This window comes from Vulpes lagopus, chromosome 24 (assembly GCF_018345385.1).
Source record: "Vulpes lagopus strain Blue_001 chromosome 24, ASM1834538v1, whole genome shotgun sequence".
NCBI classification, from domain to species: Eukaryota; Metazoa; Chordata; class Mammalia; order Carnivora; family Canidae; genus Vulpes; species Vulpes lagopus.
In genome coordinates this window covers 10,280,610-10,297,451 of record NC_054847.1, presented here as the reverse complement: position 1 = coordinate 10,297,451, position 16,842 = coordinate 10,280,610, and the positions used below count along the sequence as shown (strand labels likewise).

The following is a 16,842-nucleotide window of genomic DNA, read 5'->3' as shown; positions in this document are numbered from 1 at the left end:
CACTTACAAACAAAGAGAGAAATAAACACTTACTGCTGTTTACCATGGAGATTTTTTTGTGATTGTTATACAGCATAACTGACTGACACAGGGTAGGGAAGAGATTCTAGGGCAGTACCAATGTGTGTAATTTAGGGAGTGAAGTTTCCCCCAAGAGGTGGCAATTTGCACTGTGGGATTCAAGAAAGGGGTCCTCCCACAGAGAGGACTCTTGAGAAAAAGATGGAGCAAGGTTAGAAATGAGAGAACCCCTGTACTGGGACTGTCCCTCCAAGACAATGTCAACTTCTTTGGTGCTTTTCCCTTGGACTACAGAAAAAATAGAAGATAGTAACCTTTTCTTCTTATCCTATAATTTCTTTTTAAAAAAAAATCTTGTAAGATATACATAACATAAAATTTAGGGCTTTAACTATGTTTAAGTGTACAATTCAGTGGCATTAAGTACACTCACAATGTTGTGCAACAATCATTACCAGAACTTTTTCATTTCCAGAACTTTTTCAGCATCACAACAGAAACCTTGTACCCATTAAGCAATAACTACCCATTTCCCTCCTTCCACATCCTCTAATGACTTCTAGTCTAGTTTCTGACTCTACAAATTTGGCCTTTGTAGGTATAAATGGAATCACACTACATTTGTTCTATATCTGGCTTATTTCACTTAGGGTGTTTTTAAGGCACATCCACCTTGTAGCATCTAGCACAATTTCATTCCTTTGTAAGGCTGAATAATATTCCATTGTGCATATACACCACGTTTTATTCTTTCATTCTTCTGTTGATGGACACCTGGGTTGCTTCCACCTCTTGGCTATTGTAAATAATGCTGCTATGAACATGGGTGTGCAAATATCTGAGTACCTGCTTTGGATTCTTTTGGGTGTATACCCAGATACAGAATTGCTGAATCCTATGGCAATTCTGTTTACTTTTTTAGGAACCACCAAATGGTTTTCCACAACAGCTGCACAGTTTTACATTCTCACTAGCAATGCACAGAGGTTCCATTTTCTCGACTTCCTCATCAACTTTTGTTATTTTTTATTTTACTGTATATTTTTTAAAATATTTTATTTATTTATTAATTTATTTAAGAGAGAGAGAGAGGAGGTGCAGAGGGAGGGGAAAGAATCTCAAGCAGATTCTTTGCTGAATGTGGAGCCCAACAAGAGCCTCGATCTCATGATCCTGAGATCATGACTTAAGCCAAAATCAAGAGTCAGAGGCTTAAGCAACTGAGCCACCCAGGTACCCCTATTTTACTTTATATATATATATTTAAGTAGACTCTACACCAAATGTGAGGCTCAAACTCCGGACCCTGAAATCAAGAGTCACACACTCTACCAACTGAGTCAGCCAGGAGCCCCTATTTTTGTATTTTGCTTTAATAGCAGCCATTCTTGATGGATGTGAAGTGGTTCATTCCACATTTTTTACCCTTAGTCCTTCCATTAAAATTTAATAAACCAAAATAATTTTGTATTGTGGTGGCATTCCAACTAAAGACAGCAGAAGCATTCTGCTGAAAGGACTGAGCCTGTGGCTCCAGATGGTGACCAGCAGTGAAGAAAAGGGGCCCTTCAGGTTGCTGGGAGTGGCTGAGAGGAGTATGGTCAATGGAGCAACCATGTGGTAGAAGCATCAGAAGGAAAATAAGTGGGAAACAAGCCCCCTTATTAGCTGAATTAACCTAGATAAGGGGAGGAGAAGCTACATGTATATTTATATTTATATATAATTATTAAATATAATTTTACTTAAAATTCACAGAAGAGGGGCATCTAGGTGGCCCAGTCAGTTAAAGCCTCCAATTCTTGGCTTTGGTTCAGGTCATGGTCTCAGGGTCATGAGATCGAGCCCAAATTTGGGCTCCATGCTCTATATGGAGTCTGCTTAAGACTCTCTCTCCCTCTCCTTCTGCTCCTCCTTGCCATCCTCTCTCTCTCTAAAATAAATAAAATCTTTAAAAATAAATATATAAATAAAGTTCACAGGAGAAACAGACAGATGAAAATGAAAGAACTTCTAAAACTGTCCTCAAAATAAGAATTATTAGTCCTTAAAAAGTACCTTTAAACAGTTTTTAAAAATTGAATTTGTGTATGTATGTGGATTTTTTTTCTCTTTTACCTGTACTAGTGCCAAGGGGTTTGCCACCAAAAGTAGCAGTTCCCTTCCCTAATCTTTACCTGCTCTTCAGAGGCAACTATTTCAATTCTTTTTAGCTGTTCATTTTTGGTTTTATCTCCATATTTTTTCAAGGATTTTTAAAGTCTCTCTACACCCAATGCGGAGCTCAAACTCATGACCTCAAGATCAAGAGTCACATGCTTCTCTGATTGAGCCAGCCAGGCCCCCTTCCATATTTAAAAATTATATTCTTCTACTGCTAATTCTCAGATTATTAATTTGAAACACTATTCCAAACTCTGTTATGGAAGATAAAGATTTAGATGTTTTTAAACCTCCCTATATATACTTCTGTCCCTCATATATTATATATACTTCTCTTGACTTAATTTTTTGTTAAATAAATGGTCTATATTTATAGTCTTGTTTTGACTATGAAATATCATTCATTGCTAAGTCTAGCCATGTAAAATGATTATGTCTCTTCTCGTACATTTTGTTTTTCCTGAGGTCAATAATTACTTTGTTTTTTTTCATTTGATTAGTGTTCTGTGTACATATGGTTAATTTTTCTAAGCGCTCCAACAGCTCTGTGAGACATCCATCAACAGTTGTATTTGTTTAACCTCTGGAGACCTCTCTGCTGGTCCTTGTTCCTCTTGCTCTAATGTGGGCCTGATTCCTAGCTGTGGTTTTGGGTACCCTCTCTTCAGCTCTTCTGACTAGACTTTGATTTCATAGATCTGACGTCTTTTTTCTTGCTTCACTTCCTTGTTCTGTAGCACATTCTCTAGCCGCTTCTTGTGAAAGTGTATGTAGGAGGTAAACTTCAAAATCTTTGCAGAAGTGAAAAGGCTTTTATGAATTTGATGAATTATCAAGTTAATCATTCAGGCAGAGAATTCTGGGTTGAAAATAAGTTTCCTTCCCAATTTTGAAGGCCTTTCTCCTCTCTTTCTGGATCAATAAGAAATCCAGTTGTACTTCCAAACCTTTCGCATGTGACTTGTTTTCTCTGTAGAAATATTTAGAATTTTTCTTGTTTTTAGTTGCTTTTAAATTCCTAGAGGAAACGTTTCTTTTTTTATTCATTGGTTAGATACTCAGGGGACACTTCTATTTGAAGACTTATGTTCTTCAAGTCTGGGAATTTTTTAAATGCTATGTGATTTATTTTATTATTTCCTACCTTCATCTTCTCTATTCTGTCTTCCTAAAATTCATATTATTTGATTAATGGACAACTCAGATGGACTCTCTAGTCTTTCACCTTTCTCTACTCTTCCACCATTGTGTCAGATGTTCTTCTTTCTGAGGCATTTCCTTGACATCATCTATTGAGCATCCTAATAAATGCTTTGTCATCATACACTTAATTTCCAGGCAGGCTGTCTAATTCTCTGGTGACTCCTTTTCTTCAGCACCCTCTTTCCCATACTCCTCCTTCTTTTACCTGGCATCTTTTCTGTTTTAAAAATTGATTGATTGATTGATGAGAGAAAGAGACAGACCAAGAGAGAGAATGAGCAGGGTAGGGAGAGAGAGGGAGAGAGAATCCTCAAGCAGACACGGAGTGCAAAGCCTCACGTGGGGCTGAATCCCAGGACCCTGAGATCATGACCTGAGCTGAAATCAAGAGTTAGATGCTTAACCAACTGAGCTACCAGGCACCCTTAGATCTTTTTAAAGAACTTTTTTTAGGGCAGCCCGGGTGGCTCAGCGGTTTAGTGCCCCCTTCAGTCCAGGGCCTGATCCTGGAGCCCTGGGATCAGGTCCCACGTCGGGTCCCACATCAGGCTCCCCACAAGGAGCCTGCTTCTCCCTCTGCTTGTCTCTGCCTCTCTCTCTCTCTCTCTCTCTCTGTCTCTCATGAATAAATAAGTAAAATCTTTAAAAAAAAATAAAGAACTGTTTTTTAGGAAATTAATTGTAGTCATGTGACCTTTTTCTCCTCTCTGCATGGTGGATATATCCTCCTTCTTTTCTCCTGTTCGTCGCCTTCACATTGGAGGCCTTCCTCAATTATATATATATATATGCGCATACACACATACATGTATATTATTACATATACATATATATGCATGTATGTTATTAGAAGTATGGTTGACACACACTGTTACATTAGTTTCTGGTACACAACATGATTCTACAGATCTATACATTATTGTTGCACTCACAAGTGTAGCTAGAGTAACTCCCATGTGTCCCCACAGAACACTATGGCAATACCATTGGCTATAGTCACTGTGCTGTGTACTATGACATAGTTAAGCTTGAAGCACTCACTAATGGGGTCCTTGGAACCACTGTGGGTCTGAACAGTTTGTGGCTTTTGCTATAAAATAAATAATCAGGATCCCCAAGACAGGATCTATGTTTCTCCTCCATGCTTGGAGCCCTTCTAGGGCACTGCAGGCCCATCAGACCATTTGTCATCAATCCCACTCTACCTGGTGCAAGCACATAGGTTGGTATTTTCCCACACTGCTACCACTACTTCATTCATTTTCTGTCTCCAAAGATTTCTTGAAACCTCTGCTTCATTGTTGTCTCATCTCGTTCCCTTTGATTTTTGGGTTTATACCTTTGTGATTCCTCTACTATCATTTTAAGGACACTACCAGGGGCAGAGTAGATAAACACCTGTGATTAATCTGCCATTTGAAACTGGATGTCCTAATGCAATATTATAATATAATAGAAATATAGATTTGGTGTTCATCTCTGGTTCTTGGCATCATGTGCCTAAAATCCTTGTAACTTCCTGAGCATCAAGGGTGAGAGAAGCATCTTAATATTGGGTCTTACTTGTCAGTTCCTAATAATACAAGAGTTTCTAAGACCCTTGGAATCTCCGAAGTGATGGGAAGTTTTTTTAATTTTTATTTATTTATGATAGTCACACACAGAGAGAGAGAGGCAGAGACATAGGCAGAGGAAGAAGCAGGCTCCATGCACCGGGAGCCCGATGTGGGACTCGATCCCGGGTCTCCAGGATCGCGCCCTGGGCCAAAGGCAGGCGCTAAACCACTGCACCACCCAGGGTTCCCCCGTAAATACTCTAAACAAGAGAGTTTGGAGAGCTTCCAGGTTGGTGAAGACATGGAGGTGCTGGGAGCTCCACGTGTCCCCTTACTCACCCTCTGCATCTCTTCCACTCAGCTGTCTGAATTGTATCCTTTATAATAAACCAGTAATGGCAAGTAAAGTACTTTCCTGAGTTCTGTGAATGCTTCTGGCAAATGATCAAATCAAAGGAGGAGGTCATGGGAACCTCCAGTATACAGTCAATCAGCCAGAAGTACGGGCCCTGACTTGGGATTGGCATCTAAAGTAGGAGCAGTCTTGTGGACTATGTCCTTAACCCATAGTCTGTGGATCTGTGCTGATTCCAGATGGTTAGAGTCAGAACTGAATTAAATTTTAGAATAGTCAGCTGGTGCTGGGCCAGTTGGAGAATTGGTTGTCAATGTGAGGAAAAACCCTATATATTTAGCATCATAAGCAAAATATTTTGAACAGAAAAATCCCAGAATAGTTGGTACCAAGAATGGGATGCTAGTTGGTATTTTAAAAAGGCACTTCCAACCTAAGTACACTTAAATATATGTATTCCTCATAAATTCACTAAAGGATTGTCAGAAAAAAATTTACTAAATGGTACTTTTCTTTATTATTTTAATTAGCCAAAGAGAAACATTACATTACTTTCCTCTTCATTTTCAGACTTTGAGTCCAGGCCACTTTTACATCTGGAGTTTTAAAAATATTGCTGCAATCATGTCAAACTTTTTTAATACTTGCACCGTGAAAGTTTTCATGTAACTTTTGTCTTTCGCTGGAAATTTAAATTCACTTTCTTTTTTCTTGTTGATCACAAAATCTGTAGTCCTTCACTTTATCAACTGCATACCATAGTTGCATTCTAAGTTTCTAAATAGAGCAGCTCTGCCAACAAGCCTCTCTGGAACTGACTTCAAGGAGTCCTTTGACTTTCTGGACTAAATCCTCTGTGTTTCAGAACTGTGGAACTGATCTGCCCATTGCCATCCTGGATAAATTCCACTTTTTTGCATCCTATATTTTATTTTATTTTAATTTTTTTTCTAAGTCAGCTCCATGCCCAACATGGGTCTTAAACTCACAACCCTGAGATCAAGAGTCATATGCTCTACCAACTGAGCCAGCCAAGTGCCCCTGTGTCCTATATTTTAGATGCAGTTTTGGTTTTGCTGGGCATAACCCACAGTAATTTTTTTTAAAGAAAGGCACTTAAGTAGTATCCTTTTTAAGACTGAGTATCTAGTACTGTCTCTGTACAAGTATCACTCTTTGATACTCCAGCATTGACCTCAGCATCTAGTCACGGCTGGTCTACTACCATGTACAATTTCATACCTGTTGCTTTGTGACTGTCTGATTAGCTTCCACTGTCCCTTTCTTTGGGGGGGTTTTCTCAGATGGTGGGCATATTTTGAGGTATCTGTTCAACCTGTTAGCCAACAACCCTTCCCTGGGAAGACCCTTTCACCCTGAAGTATGCCATGAGGTCCCACTGCAATGATCAGACCTTTGGAGAAAACCTAACCCATTTTGGGACAATGTGCTTTCCTCTCTTGGATATGTGGTATTAGAAGGAGGAATAAGGTCAATCTCTCCCATTTCTAAAGCATGTAATCTTGGAAAGCTAGGGGGCAGCCACATTCTAGCCTTCAGAAAGCAACAGGAAACTCTAGTCTATAGAGAGAATAACTAAAGCAAAATAAGAGGAGAAAGATGAAAAAAAAAAAAGAGAAAGATGTTGAGAGCGAGTTCTGCTAGTTTAACTCTGGACTCTTGCATCTGAAAAGGTAATATCTGGGAGGAGATGAAGTAAAAATCTACGGGATTCTAAAGAAGGTGAAGAGACTCAATATCGCTCTGCCAATCACACCTTATGATATAATTACTTGCCTTCCAACTTAGGCTGAAAGAAATTTTTTCAATGGGGAAATAAATGGAGATATGATACCAGCCAGTTTATACAGTGAGAGCTAGGAAGAGGAAACTCATTATCAAGCAACCAGTTCAAAATGCAAAATTTCATCAAATATTTATTGGCACCTCTTCTCTGCCCAGCAATTGATTCATCACTGGGGACACGAAGGTGCATGGGACATAGCTCCTGTTCTTTAAGCTCATGGTCTAAGGGGTCCAGAGAGGCCAATAGCTGCAGTACACAGTGAAGGCAACAGCCATAATGGACCAAAAGTGGAGGCCTGGGACCCTCCAGGAGGTGGCCCCACCACTTAGGGAGGAAGTGAGACCCATTGTTAGACCCAGAACAGCAACACCTGAACATCCCAGGAAGAGGAGGGCCCAGAGTGACAGTGAGCAGGTAGGTTCTGCACCGGCAGACAGTGGATTGAATGTCAGGGTGAGGATGAGGGACAGTGGGACTCCCACAAGCTGCCTCAAGAATGGGAAAAATGAGGAAAGAAGAAGAAGGCATGGGAGGTGGGAGGGGGGTAAGAAGAGTTTGGAAGACTGGATCTCTGACGTGGTAGGACTGCTAAAGAGGATCATACAGTAAGAGTGGGCAGAGTGAGGAGGCAAGAGGGAGCCTGGGCAAGAGATCCTTATAGGCCTGAGAAGACAGGGCACAAGGATGGGGACCGGAAGCCTGGAAAGAGCAGAAGCCAAGGAAGTGGGGAGTGGAAAGGAAGGAGGGTCCTCCACTGGATGCCTCAAGAGGCCAGGGTCCTGTGCCCACTTTGCCCAAGACAGTCAGGTGTATGCCTGCTGTCTCGACATCATTACTTACAATCTCCCATCTCTCTAAGTCATGTGGTCACTCTAGGTGGTACCAAGGCCAAAAAGTGTGAAATGAAGACAGCAAAACGAAGGCCATGTAAGAGACTGGTTTCAGTGGGTGGTGGGGTGGGAGCAGGTTGTGGCCGGCTGAGAAATCATTGCAAGTGGAGGCAATCATTGTGGATGCCTCTTCCAAGAAGCTGGCCATCAGGGGGCAGAGGTGGAACTGCATCTGGAAGGCCTCGAGTGCTGAGGGAGGGCTCTTGACCATCTGGGCTGGCCAGACCCGGGCAAGACCCAGACAGACCAGCAGATGCGGAAGGCCAGTTAAGAGGAAGAAAGATAAAGACAGGGCACAGTGGCTTCACTGTGTCCTCTCAGGATGGAAGTGGATTGGGGTGGGAGGACTGGGAGCGCAGGGGCAGGGACTGGCCTCACAAGCAGGAGGGGAGGCTCTCTTCCCACTCAGATGGTGCTATGGACTCAATATCCATGTTATCCTGCCCAAATTCATGTTGAAACCCTATTCCCCCCAGAGTGACTATATTTGAAGATAGGGTCTGTAGGGAGGTAATGAAAGTTAAACAGGATCATACGAGTGGGGCCCTAATATGATAGGATTAGTGTCCTTATAAGAAGAGACTCCAAGGAGCTCCTTCTCTATCTGCCTCTCTGCACCCACTCAGAGGAAAGACCATGTGAGGACAAAGCAGCAAGGGAGCTCTCACAAGGCCCAGCCCCACCGGCCCTTGATCTGGGCCATCAAGCCTCCAGAACTGTGAGAAAATACATTTCTGTTATTTGAGCCTACCCAGACTGTGGTACTTTCTTACGGCAGCCCGAGCTGACTGACGCACATGCGAAGGAAGGGAACAGGTGGATAGAATTTAGATACGTCTAGAAGAGCCCAATGCTGGTCGAAGGAAGTTCATTCATGGCTGTTAGGAAATAGGAGGCGAGCTTGTCTATGGCAATGAAAGAAGGGCCAGGAAGGTCAGGAACACAGACATCAGGGAGATCCCACAGGTGAGGATGTTGGACATGTGGGGATTCTGGAGAAGACAGGAAAACAGGAACCCTGGCAGCGGGGTGGGCTGGGACTATAGCACATGGCCAAGAAAAGACATTCTTGCCCCAAATGCCCCCTGGAATCTGCTGGACACAGAACATTGAGGTTGAGTGGGCCCCAGGATATTATTATTTTCTGGAGTCCACATGAATGCCGAGTAGCCCTCTGTTTGTAATGTAAGCACGTAGATAGGATCTGAGTGTTGTGGGTTTTACCCTGGGCTGCAGGTTGTCCCAATGCCTGAGTGAAGGTCAGTGGTGAGAAATCTCAGCTTGCTAAAGGCAGGAAAGTGAGGAGCAAGTCAGGGGACATTGGAGGGCGCTTGCTGTGATAGTGAAACTCTGATCCTGGTTATGAAGTCTAGGCTTCCAAGTGGGGCGCCCTTCCTCCTCCCTGGGCATGGAGGAAGCCGTAGGGCAGGGATAATGGGAACAGGGTGCATGGAGGAAGGCCCCATGGGAGCACAGAAAGGTGGGTCAAAGCTAAGAGAAGGAGCCTCTTAAAGAGTTTGGGAGGTGTAACCTCCAGGGGATTGATTTTATGACTCCTCAAGATCATCTCTGGGGCCCTTAATAAAATGGTATGTGTAATTCAGTATTTGTTGTATGTCTTGTAAAGTGATTAGACTAAACTGAAATTAATGTCACTTTGAGGTTTGGGAGAAAATTTTGTGACAGCCTTGGGCACCAGAAACCAGTGCAGGCCTCTTTCTAGGAGATGTGGGTGCTTATTAGGAATCCCAGGGTTGGGTCCTCACACCATGTCTGGGTGAGTGGCCCTGACAAATGGCTTCACCCCTCTTGGAGCCTGGGCTTCTTTCTCTGCACGATGAGGGTTATGAGAAAAAAGTCGGATGGTGCTGGCAAGACTCTGGCAGGGTATCTGGTATGAAGTGAGGGCTCGATAAAGGAAGCCTTCATCATCATTATCATCATCATCCACATTAATTTTAGAGAGAGCAACAGTTTTCAAAAGGAATCCACAAATATTTCCCCCAGAAAATGAGAAGGTGATTTTTCTGGTAGATAAAAAAATCCCAGTGAGCCTCCTCTGAAGAGTTGTCCAGAGCCAGCCCCTCAGGTGACCCTTGCAGGTCTTCCTAAAATCCTGCTCCCCCGGGTTGCCACAGAGCCTGTCAGCGCCCTGGAGGCAGTAGCACCATGTGCCAGACAGCTGTGCCAAGACTTTTTCTGTTTCTGAGCTGTCCACTGAGACAGGATGGAGAGAGGAGGGAGGCCAGAGAAGATTAAGCCCATTCTTGGCACCAGTCATTTTGTCTGGAAGTGTGTGTTCATCAGGTACACATGTTCTGTCTTCGGCTCCGATTCCCTGTCACCAAGCCCACCGTCTTGAATCCCATATGCAACAAACCCCTATTGTTAGTTCTGCTAATGCATTTCCCCTGAAACAGGACAAGCTTCGAGGCAGCAATTCTTGACCAGGGGCAGTTCTTCCCTCCCTGCCTCTCGGACAACATTTGGCAATGTCTGGAGACATATTTCTGTTGGCACAACACAGAGAGGTGCTACTGGGCTTCTGGTGGGTAAAGGCCAGGGATGGTGCTAGATGGCACACGATGTACAGGATCCCCCATAACAAAGAATTCTGTGACTCTCCTCTCTCCACCGTGTCCCCACTCTTCTTACCCTATCACTTCCTCCAAGCTGAGAGAGGGGCTCACTCCCTTCCTGGCACCCTTTGCTGAAAGCCCAGATTTAATATCCAGGGTTACAGTGTCAAAGTGAAGAAACCCCACTCGAAGGAGAAAGTAGCTCTCTACACCCCATTTAACTCACTAAGGTCATGAAGTTGGCAGTTTGCCAGATGCCACAGATTAAAAAGCCCTTCCTTGAATGACTGTTTTTCATTTACTTGACACAGTTATGTACAATTTTGTAAGTAATGATTGCCTTCAGGATGTCATTGTTTATTACTTGGTGCTATAGGAAAGTGCCACAGCTTATGACACTCATTCATTCACCCATTCGCTCTTTCACTCAACCAACACACTCACTGAGCTCCTCCTTACACTGTGGCAGGCTCTAGGGATAGAAGATGAATAAGACAACATCTCAAAGTGTGTGTATTGGGGAGGAGGAGGAGTACAGATATGCTAGTGAATAATCTCAATATCTTTCCAGGGAAAAGTCCTCATGAGCTTCAAGGGGGTGGGATAGCAAAGGAAGGTAAGACCATGTTTCTATGGAGGTCTCAGAAAACTGGCCCCTTCAGTCATCATCACTTTCTGGTTTCCATTTGCAAGGGACCCTCCTGACGCTTCCCTATATGGAAAGGCGAGGGGACAGGGTAGGTAGCAGTAATAAGCAATTTGGCTTAATGATGTCCATTAGGAAGATGTCCATGATCTCACTCAATGCGGGGGGGCCCTAAAATGAATAAAAATTTGTTGGGATGCCTGGGAGGCTCGGTGGTTGAGCATCTGCCTTTGGCTCAGGGTATGATCCCAGGGTTCCAGGATCAAGTCCAGTATGGGCTCCCCGTAGGGAGCCCGCTTCTCCCTCTGCCTATGTCTCTGTCTCTGTCTCTGTCTCTCTCTCTCTGTGTTGCTCATGAGTAAATGAAATCTTTAAAAAATAATAACTTTAGGGGCAACTGGGTGGCTCAGTGGCCGAGTGTCTGTGTTTGGCTCAGGTCATAGTCCTGGAGACCTGGGATTGAGTCCCACATCGGGCTTCCCACGTGGAGCCTGCTTCTCCCTCTGCCTGTGTCTCTGCTTCTCTCTGTGTGTCTCTCATGAATAAATAAATAAAATTTTAAAATAACTTTTAAAAATTGTTTAAATGCCCTAAATCTCCAAATCAAATGTCTGACCATTCAGAGTCAAAGAAACAGAAGGTAAGCAGGGTTTCAAAGGCTGGGAAATACTCCAACCAAAGTAGGTCAGTTCCATTCTTATTTATTAAAGGAGTTCTTGCCAAGACGTATGAGACCTCAGGTCCAGATAAGCCCATAAAACGCCCAGAGGACCGAAACTTATACACAGGAAACCATCTTGGGATAATACAAAGCAGGACATGAGTGTATGAAAATGACATGTAAAGACAAAGGACATAAGGAAGCATTGCTATGGGTGACTGAGATCAAGAGAGCTGGGTTCTAGTCCCAGCTCCACCGCTAACTTGCTGATTTGGGGCAGGTCTCTTTTTTTCTGTGGTTCTCAGTTTGCTCATCTGTAAAATAAGGGAATTGGACCAGAGCATCATGAAAAGCCTTCCAAGGCACACTGAAGATTCAAAGCAAGTGGAAGCTTTCATTGCCCCCTCTGCTTATTCCTGATGTAACCTGGGGATCCCCTTGAGATTAAAAATGTAGGTTGAACCTCAGTCCTGAAGCTCAGCCACACGTTGGTTTCTTCCGACAACCTCAGGGTTAAGAAGTAGGTGGGGAAGGTCATAAGGAAGAAGCTACTGCCTCTCTCATCCTGGGCACTGAATAGCAACATACCTAGAGGCGTTGAATTGTCCCCAGTGTCCTGAGTGGTATTTCCCCAAGTTGGGAGTTCAGATTAGTGACGGGGTACTATTGCTCTAGCACTTTCCAACACCAGCACTGCCACGGATGAGAAGAGACTCCAGGGTTACAAGGGAGCTGGGAATGAGAGTGTCACATCCCACTCTTCCAAACTACTGCTGCTGGAATGTCACAGAGCTGCCCGAGGGGCATCCCCTGAGTATGAACACTCCCATCAGCTCTGGCGGTGATCAAACAGGAGAGGACTACTGGAAGGCAAGGTCATTTGGACATCAGAAAGGACTCACCCAGGATGGAGACTGGAGACTTAGAATTAGGTCCCCAAGCACTTTTCCTGGGGAGTTTCTTAGGACAGGGGCCTTGAGGGCCAGTTTGGAATGCTGGTGGGAAGAAGCGGTTTTGGAACTCTGCACCCCCTTGGCCCCCCTCCCACCCTCCCACCCACCCTCCCCCACCACCATTCCTTCCATCCAGGCTATCTGGGTGCAGCCACTCATTCACAAATCCCAGTGGGAGAGGCTCTGGAGTCCAAGGAGTTTCTGTGGGAAAGGAAAACAAGCCACCCACTTTGCCTTTCTCTTTTCTTTTCCAGCTCCTTCCTAGATAGGGTTGGCCGGGACCAGCTACTCCCAGGACCCCCTCAGACGTACAGACTTCAGGGAGCCAAATCCCAAAAGAGGGGGAGGGAGCTGTGAACGGCCCCACCATAGACAGACCCAGAAGCTCCAGCCAGAACTTTCTGAGGTTTCCCTCGGAGTGTGTGTGTGTGTGTTAAAATGTCAAGGCTTTGGGACCGAAGGATGTGGGTTCCAAACATCTTTTCCTGGGGCAAGATTTTTGGCCTCTTAGAGTCCCTGTTTCCCAGTCCCTAAAATCAAGGGTGACAATATCGACCTGGAAAGCCGATCGTGAGGTTTCAATGAAAAAGTGGAGGCGGCGTGCCCGGCACACAGGGGGCCCTGCCAGGGCGCGGCCGGGCTTCCGTCGAGGCGCAGCCCGGAGGACCGGGTCGGTGCGCAGACGGGAGGGGGCCAAGCCCGCCTTCGCCAGGCCGCCAGGCGCACCTGCTCTTTGCGTTCTGGGGGAAGAGGCTACCTGGAGAGGAGATGGGGGCGGGGGGCGGGGTGTCAGGGTTTCCCCCTCTTCCGCGGAAGGTCTGGGGACCCTGCAGGCCCCTGGCGGGGACGGGGCCCACGAGGGGAGCGGTACTCACGGCGTGCGCGGCGCAGGCGAGCAGCAGCAGCAGGCGGGGACGCATGGTGCCCGGCGCGCTCCCGGGGGCGCCTCGACGGCCGCCCGTGTGCGCCCCGCGGCCCCGGGGGCTCAGCGCCCTGCGCAGGGGCCCGCGCCCCGGCCGGCCGCCGCGTGCGGAGGAGCCCTGCGGGGCGGCCCACCCGCCGCGGCCCCGGGACTGCTCCTCCCCCGGGGGTGGCCGCGCGCTACGCCGCCCAGCCCATTGATAAGGCGCGGGCGCCCGCGCTCCTCCGGCCGGCCCGCTGGCAGCGGCCGAGCAGGCGGAGGGGGCCCGGGCCGGCGGGGGGTGCGGGTGGGGGTGGGGGCCGAGGCCCCGGGAGGCAGCCCCCCGCCCCCCGAGTCCCGAGGGCGCGCTCGCTGGCTTCTGCCGCGGCCGCGGAGGGCAACGTGCGCCCCCCTCCTGCGTCTCGCATCGGTTGATACCCGCCCTGGGGTTGAGGGGAGGTAGAGCGGCTGCTCCAGGATGCAGATCGCATCTGTTGGGGGGGGCGGGGGGTGGGTAGCTACTTGGCATTTCCTTTCTGATTTTTCACTTTATATTTCCTCATTATTGAGGGGCCCCTGGGTGCTCAGTCTGTTGAGCGTCCACCGTTGGCTCAGGTCGTGATGCCAGGGTCCTGGGACGGAGCCCCACACCGGGCTTTCTGCTCAGAGGGGGAGCCTGCTTCTCCCTCTCCCTCTGCTGCTCTGTTTGTGCTCTGTCAAATAAATAAAATCTTTAAAAAAAAAAAATAAAGTCATTCTAAAAAAATAAATAAAGTCATAAGGCTCATTTCTAGGGAATTTCATGCCCCTGAGCACCATCACACGAGGAAGTTCGGATGAGCAGGTGAGATCATCATCAAGGTGTTATGGGGGCTGCGCTGAAGATGAACCCCCGGAGGCTTTGTGCTTCCTGGTGTCCCTGTGAAGCTATTTAAGCACCAGGCAGGTCTCCCCAGTAGCTGCTCAACCAGAGTCTGAGTGCCTAGACGACCTGGAGGTGGGCTTTTAGCCTCTCAGTACTGGGTACCCTCAAATGGCTCTTACAGGCCCAGTTTTTTCTTTCTCTGTTTTTGTGCCCACTCCTCTTCTCTTGGTTCTCCTATCTTGACCTTTCTCCCAGCACTTTAAGTACACACCAGTTCCTTGAATTCCCCCCCAAGCCCTTTAGTCATAATATGCCCATTTGATAGAGAAGGGTATTGAGGGTGCAGGAGGATCAACCGTGCTCCTGGGTACCTGTGACTCAGAAGGTCAGATCAGAAAGCCTGGCTAACCCTGGTACCCTGATTTTCTGTGACTGACCTCTGGTCAGATGGCTAACCTGCTTTTTTTTTGTTTGTTTAGCTAACCTGCTCTTAAAGCAGCATATCCTAGTCCTTAGCGGGCTTCCTCACCTGAAGAAGCTATTGATAGAGCAAGGCTGGTAAATCAGAGTAAAAATAAAAGGGAGAAAGAACTTTCAGCTCTCAGGTCCACAGTCAATACCCAGGGTATATCAGCCTAAAGTATACACAAACATGAACTCAGTTTTTTTTTAAAAAAAAGATTTTATTTATTTATTCATGAGAGACACACAGAGAGAGGCAGAGACTTAGACAGAAGGAGAAGCAGGCTCCCTGCAGGGAGCCCAATGCAGGACTCAATCCCAGGACCCTGGGATCACTGAGCCAAAGGCAGATGCTTTACCACTGAGCCACCCAGGTGCCCCACATGAATTCGTTTTTAAGAACTTTTCCTACGGAAATACTCACCCAAAGATTCAATGAAATATGTGCAAGGATGTTTGTAGAAGCACTAGTACAGTAGTGGAGAACAGGAGATAATGTATGTGGAAGGGGAACACTCAACCCCACCCTTGATTTCCTTCCTCCCGGAGTGCACCCATTAGTATAATCCTCCTGACCTTTCTCTACTCCCTCATTAAGGCTCTCCCCCTAACACACACACACACACACATACACACACACACACACAGAGGTAGAGAGAGCTCTATGTGATTCACACATATGTGGTAAGGACTTGCATGAGGTTCTGCACTCCTGCCTTCCTTTGACAGCTCCCTCATCTACAGAGAGCCTGTAAGTGGATTGTCCCAGCGGACTCATGGCTGGTCAAGGCTCTGCCTGTGTGGATCCAGTGTCACCAGGGACAGTGGTAATTCTGCAGTTCAAAGTCAGAAAACCCACTTGCCCTCAAGGATAAACGCATTCTCCCAGATGAACATTATCACTCATGAAAGTGCTACTTGACCTCATCTGTCTTAATCTTATTTCTTAAATGGGTCAAAATTCAGGCTGGAAAGAATGTTGCTTCCCTGGCCCCTTAAGCCCCAACACCCTAAACGTACATCAGAAAAACCACGCTGTAAGGACTTGCCATTTTTACTGTATAGACCTCTGTGTTGTATTTTCTGTAACCACTGTATGCATTGGTTTTTTGATGGGAAGAAATTTCAAGAAAACAGTACAAAAACAGAATCTGTGCTCTATACCAGAGCCTCATGATCTCCAGGAAAATAGCAGAACCACATTGGTTCTGTGCAACTTAATAAATTTCTGGCCTGTGGCAAGCCATTCTTCCTTAAATGGGAGGCTCTGCCTTTCTGAGTATTGAGAAAAGGGTCTGAGGTGCTTGATGAGAAGCCCATTTTCAAGTCATGGATGCAGTTAGTGGCTTTGTAAAACCTGCCTGAGAAAATGATTTCATAACAGGGGTGGAAGGAAAGAGGTTGGGAACTAACAATGTTTTTAATACCTGCCATGTGCCAGAGACCCTTTTTAGGCATTTGGAGTGTGTTACCATAGCCAATCCTCCAGGACTATATGAGAGATATTTACTTTCCTTGATCAATGAGATGGGACCAGCTAACAAGGGGCAGGGGCAGGATTTGAACCCAGGACTGAGCTCAAAGCTTCTGCCTTTATCTTTTGTACTGTACTAGGGTTCTTGTCCGTCATGAAGATGACTTCCTTACTCTTGGGCTTCCAAAGTGCTTTTGTATGCATCATCTCATTTGTCCCTTAAAACAGCCCTATGAGGTTGGCAAGATCAGCAGCCATGGCCTGGCAGGAGACGGAGAACCGATGGCATGGGTGGTTTCACTAAAG

At 46.0% G+C, this 16,842-nt stretch overlaps 1 protein-coding gene across 2 annotated transcripts in view; it reads right to left on the bottom strand.

Moving 5' to 3' along the window:
• SCTR (secretin receptor) overlaps positions 1-14,001 on the bottom strand; it is a 74,369-nt gene extending 60,368 nt beyond the window's left edge. For both annotated transcript variants that reach the window (XM_041739774.1, XM_041739775.1), the window contains exon 1: positions 13,710-14,001. In XM_041739774.1, coding sequence (XP_041595708.1) covers positions 13,710-13,754 — 45 coding nt within the window. In that variant the 5' untranslated portion in view covers positions 13,755-14,001. The remainder of the gene's footprint in view (positions 1-13,709) is intronic.
• Between the last annotated feature and the right edge of the window lie 2,841 nt (positions 14,002-16,842).